The 5,880-nt window shown below is 37.6% G+C and overlaps 1 protein-coding gene across 1 annotated transcript; it reads right to left on the bottom strand.

Moving 5' to 3' along the window:
- Positions 1–127: 127 nt before the first annotated feature.
- On the bottom strand, positions 128–4,125 carry LOC134826289 (methylcrotonoyl-CoA carboxylase beta chain, mitochondrial-like). The gene is made up of 8 exons (XM_063838622.1): positions 4,013–4,125; positions 3,560–3,815; positions 3,075–3,259; positions 2,783–2,942; positions 1,769–2,058; positions 1,317–1,550; positions 908–1,154; positions 128–703 (listed from the first exon to the last, which is right to left on the bottom strand). The coding sequence occupies exons 1-8, from the start codon at positions 4,085–4,087 to the stop codon at positions 492–494; spliced, it is 1,659 nt and encodes a 552-aa protein (XP_063694692.1). The 5' UTR covers positions 4,088–4,125; the 3' UTR covers positions 128–491.
- Positions 4,126–5,880: the final 1,755 nt, after the last annotated feature.

Below are 5,880 nucleotides of genomic sequence, written 5' to 3'. Positions count from 1 at the left end.
ATCTTACTCTTGTGCTCCTTACTTCAATTAATGACGAATTTTATTCAGCATTAAAAACATTATATTTTACTTTATCTGTTGACTGGTTTTTCTAATTAAGTAGGGTAAGTAGCCATTAAAACAACAGTTTACATGAAAAAGTTTAATAATAAATTATCATAATTATAACACATAGACATCGTCAAAAATTATAAAAGTAAAAACCGAGTATAACACAGCTAAGGTTCAGCTATTACGCTTGCTTTTTGGCTAACATAATCATAAATTACTAACATATAAATTATTCTTGGAGGCAAATATTGTCGAAGACACAAAAGTGAATAATAACGGCAAAGAGGTCTCAAATCAAACCCAGATCAACTCTATCACATCAATTTCAATATTATTATTATTATAAATCCTAACAGATCAGTAGAAAACTCACAAAATCAAGTACCAATAACCAAAGACCCAAACTATTTAATTTAACTACTGTCTACGAGTTGCTAACATTACATTCTGAACACACCAAACGGAGTGTCAGGAATTGGGGCGTTGAGTGTAGCGGACAAACTGAGTCCCAAAACATTTCGTGTGTCAGCAGGATTGATAATCCCGTCGTCCCAGAGTCTCGCACTCGCGTAGTACGGGTGTCCTTCCTTCTCAAACCCGGCTTCTACCGGTCCTCGTATCTGTTTTTCCATTTCTTCAGACCACTGCATTCCTGAGCAACATTCCGTCAGATTGTGAAAATACCAGATATTAGTTAATTGTTACGGTACAAATGACCCATAGAAACGCATTACTGCGTTTTTATATTATTACATATAAGCAAATTAAAACTCTTACTTCTAAATCACATCCACCTGAATTGTCTCCACTCCTAATTTACCAATCTCACAAAAGCAAACATTAAAGTAAAACTAACCAGCACGCTCCATCTTGTCCCTACTGATCTGACACAGCACAGAGGCAGCCTGTTTACCTCCCATTACACTTATCCTAGCGTTGGGCCACATGTAGAGGAAACGTGGGCTGTACGCGCGCCCGCACATTCCGTAGTTACCCGCTCCGAAACTTCCTCCCATTATAACTGTTATTTTAGGGACTTTGGCACAGGCCACAGCTGTTACTAACTTAGCTCCGTTCTTGGCAATACCACCTGCTTCGTACTCCTGGAGTTGTTATGCGTTACATGTCAATGTCAATTTCAAAACTATGCTTTCATATAATTTCCGTTGAAAGAAATCCATTTGCATCAAGGAAATGATACAAAAACCTATGAGTGGCTTTGTATAGTGCTATCAAGCAAAACTTTGTACCAGATAAGATTTTACCTTGCCGACCATAAAGCCGGTAATGTTCTGGAAGAAGAGAAGTGGAATCTTCCTCTGGCAGCACAGTTGTATGAAGTGAGAACCTTTTAGAGACGACTCACTGAACAAAATGCCATTGTTAGCGATGATACCCACAGGCATTCCGTGAAGGTGAGCAAACCCTGTAACGAGAGTAGTACCGTACTTCTCTTTAAACTCCGAGAATCTGGAACCGTCCACTATTCGGGCTATTACCTGAGTTTTAGTGGGTTATTTATTGCAATGAACCGTATTATTAGGGCACTGCAGCAGTGCTTGTAAGTGAATGATTATAATCACTTTTAGTCGTGATTGTAGAAATGGCATGTTTGATGTTTTTAAATAATTTGTGTTACGTAAACAGGTTAATTTCTCAAATTGGATTACAGTCAGTATTCATGATTGAATTGGTTAAGGATTGAATAGTAGGTTACCTCTCTCATGTCGAATGTTCTAGTAAGATCAGTCCCAACAACTCCACCAATCTCACTAGGATCATACAGCGGTTCCTCTGACTCCAGAATATTGAGTTGTGGAGAGGGTGGCAGGTGGAGGTGGGACACGTTGTTGCGCGCAATGTGCAGCGCATGGGTGTCGTCCACAGCCAGGTAGTCAGTCACACCAGACTGGCTGCAGTGCATCATGCCCCCACCCAGATCCTCTGCTGATACCTCCTCTCCTGTCGCTGCTTTCACCAAGGGGGGTCCACCCAGAAATATTGTACCTGGGACGGTATGAGCCTCATGATGTGGTTTTATTTTGTAACCAGAGAGCAGTAATGAAAAGACGGATATCCTTTTTATTATTATATTCTTATTATATCCTATTTATTGAACAATTGTGCTTTGGATATCCATTTTTAAGTGTTGCATCGTTATAACGAGTGTACATCATCAAATTATTGCACAATTAGAACTTACGAAACATTAATAAAGAAATTTTATACAGTTGCTTGTCTTTTAACTTGAAAATACAAATAAGCTGCTTTGAAAATGCATTCACTTGGCAGTCTTATTTCTGACGAGTTTTTTTTGTAGAATAAGCAGCCAACTTTTAAAAACTACGCACATAACACCATCTCACTAACTTTGTCTACAGTAGAGAGGTGTCATTAAACAGTGTTTTTATCCAGTACTCTATTTTTACTGTATGTTTACTGTATGTTTACTGTATGTTTACTGCATGTTTACTGCATGTTTACTGTATGTTTACTGTATGTTTACTGTATGTTTACTGTATGTTTACTGCATGTTTACTGTATGTTTACTGTATGTTTACTGTATGTTTACTGTATGTTTACTGTATGTTTACTGTATGTTTACTATAATAAGTTTACTGTATGTTCACTTAACGTTTACTTTACGTTTACTGTATATTTACTGTATGATTAGTGATTACTGCAGGTTAACTGTGTGTATAAGATTAAAGTAATTACAGAGGGTTCCTACCTTGTTCCTTAACAATGATGCTCTCATCCGCCATGGCAGGAACATAGGCTCCTCCCGCAGTGCAGCTACCCATCACAACCGCTATCTGGGCTATTCCTTTGGAGGACAGGTTCGCTTGGTTGTAGAATATCCGACCAAAGTGATCTCTGTCTGGAAACACCTGAAGAAAAAAGCATTTTAAATCTTTTAACTGTGATATTTTGTTAGGAGCTTCATTTTTTACAGTCCCCTGTCCCAGTATTAAAATGTTGATTTATTGCGGTAAGATAACTTCTAGTGAAACTATAATGACCTCAGGTTGGTGAGGGAGGTTAGCTCCACCACTGTCCACCAGGTAAACACAGGGCAGGTTATTCTCCATAGCTATCTCCTGGGCTCTCACGTGTTTCTTAACAGTAATGGGATAGTAGGTACCTCCTTTAACTGTCGCGTCGTTAGCTACAATCATACACTCTCGTCCTGATATACGCCCAATACCTGCACAACAGGTTACATGTTAGTCTTCAGGATTGGTATTTAAACGATTTGAAATATTTAAATGATTTATTCCAAATCCTGAGCTTTAGTATCAACCCAGATCTGCAGTACTTGACCTCAAGGGCTTCTCGAGGTCTTGTTCCACAGCTGTTGAAGTGTAAGACAAAAAACAACCATTATCAGTACACGAACCCCCCTCCATTATCAGTACACTAACCAGTGATGATGCCCCCCCCCCCTCCATTATCAGTACACAAACCAGTGATGATGCCCCCCCCCCTCCATTATCAGTACACTTACCAGTGATGATGCCCCCAGCGTTGACCTCCTCCTTGTACAACTTATAACCAGCCATCTGGGACAGCTCCAGGAAAGGAGAGCCAGTATCGAGGAGAGTGTTGATTCTCTGTCTGACCAGTAGTTTACCCTTGCCTGTGTGTCTCTTCCGCGCATCCGCTCCTCCACCCTCACTTATAGATCCTACTTTACCTTCCAGGTCAGCAACAAGGCTTGCCATTGCAGCTGAATTCTCCTTGAACTGAGCATTCTGCTTCACCTTAACAGGTTTTATTGTGTAAACATTAACGGGTATTTTGTGTAAACATGAGACGAGGACTATATTTTGTAAAAACCTTTTGTTGAATTGAAACGATCGGCACAAAAAGAACATCGGACTACATTAAGAAAAAGTAAAGCATATTACTTTGCACTGTGCAGTGAACAGATGATAGAAGGCTAAGTAGAAAGTCTTACCTTGGAGAGTATAGGAGGGGCTACATTAGTCGAGTAGAGACGATGAAGAGAAGTGAGGTTCCTGATGCACTTCATTCTCTCTGGCTCAGTATTCTGTCTTGTTACATCATTCCTAGATCAGATACTCGTTATTATTGGTAATTTTCCGGTTATGTTCGATACAAACTTTTGAAACGATATGTTTTCACAGGCGGACGTTTCAAACCAATTTTTAAGATAAATACAGTTCTGAATTTCAAATTTTTTGAATTCTTGCGATAAGTCAAATTAAAACAGCACAAGTAATGAGAATAATTATTTTATCCATATTTCATAATAGTGTATATAAACAAACACATTATGCAGCTGCTACTTAACATACATGTACTAACTTTCTGAAATGTAAAATTGTAAAACAGCACTCAGCATTTATCTAAACAATAATAAAACTTACCACAATAACTTTAGAAAATCACAAAACAATATCACTTGAAATTAATTTAAAAACTCTTGATTCCCTAACTCTGGACATCTTAACGTTTTTCAACCAATTATACATAATATGAAAACTAAAAGATATCGAATAATCGAATGTTGCATGATTTTATTAAAAAACAAAAGCCTCCAAGATGCAACATTGACACAATGAAATAGAAACTAGAGTATGCATACACACTGCACACTTTATGCTAATAGAATGTTGGACGGTAAAAGTGTTGATCCCTATCTTTCTAATGAACGAGATTAGATGTTAGCGACTGCTAGATTTCCCGCCAATTGACTGTCACATAGAATTACATTAGCTCAGCAAAGATACACATATTATATCAGATATCAGCCATATTTCATCATACGATTAGGGCTTCTAAACTAATATGGGCGATTTCACGTAAAGTAAATTACACTTTGCACAAAAATTTGGCCTTATTCTGACTCTCAAGCATTACACAAACATAACAGAATCATGATAAATTGCATGAAACATCTCCTATGTACTCCACACACAGCTATATTAAGATTTTTACTCCAACTGCTATGGCTTTTGAGTGAGGCACGTTTGAAAATGTAAAGTAAATTACAGGGCACAAATTGACATTCCTGACCAACGTGTATTGAAATCTCATTTCGTGCCCAGGTGTGAGAGTAAACATTTAAATATTTTTCATGCACACTGGCAAATGTCTTGCCTGTACTGGAAAGGGTTTGTTTTGGTAAATGGTTAATAGCTGTGTTCTGTAGAAGCCTTTGTTCCTTGTAAAGTAAGTTACTCTTTTGTGTCAAGTAGTTTACACTGTTACACAATCCTTTGATTTTAACTGTTTAAAGCTGCCCCTTTGTCTTTAATTCGTTTGCTAAGTGTATGAACTATGTAATATATGATTAATAATGATATATCAGTTTATCATAAGCCAATTAAGGGGGCCGGGGGGGCCTTCATCAAAATTTTCTCGAAATTGACTTTATAGTTGTTTCTAATAGAGGGGAGTGATATCTATCAGATACTTTTGGTTCCATGGAAAAATATTGTTCCTAGACGAAATTATGATCGGTCAAATGTCAGCGCTTATGTGTAATTGTATTGCGCAAGCGATTTTCAATTTTTGAAAATCTTGGACCTCAAAAAATCGTCAAAAAACGAGGTCCAAGATTTTCAAAATCGAATAAAATATGTTTAAAGGCCTATCTCAAAATTCTGTCTGGCTCATCTCTTTTAAATTATCTCTAGAACATATCCTGAAAGTTTCAGGGTGATTGCTCAAAAAATGTAGGAGAATATAGATTTTTAGACTCGATTTTCAGGACACGTGATTGAAAATCGCTTGCGCAATACAATTACACATAAGTGCTGACCTTTGACCGACAATAATTTCGGCTAGGAATAATATTTT

Source organism: Bolinopsis microptera, chromosome 1 (assembly GCF_026151205.1).
Source record: "Bolinopsis microptera isolate Bmic1 chromosome 1, MBARI_Bmic_1.0, whole genome shotgun sequence".
NCBI lineage: Eukaryota > Metazoa > Ctenophora > Tentaculata > Lobata > Bolinopsidae > Bolinopsis > Bolinopsis microptera.
The sequence above is the reverse complement of the archived record's forward strand: the minus strand, read 5'-3'. Positions and strand labels throughout refer to the sequence as shown.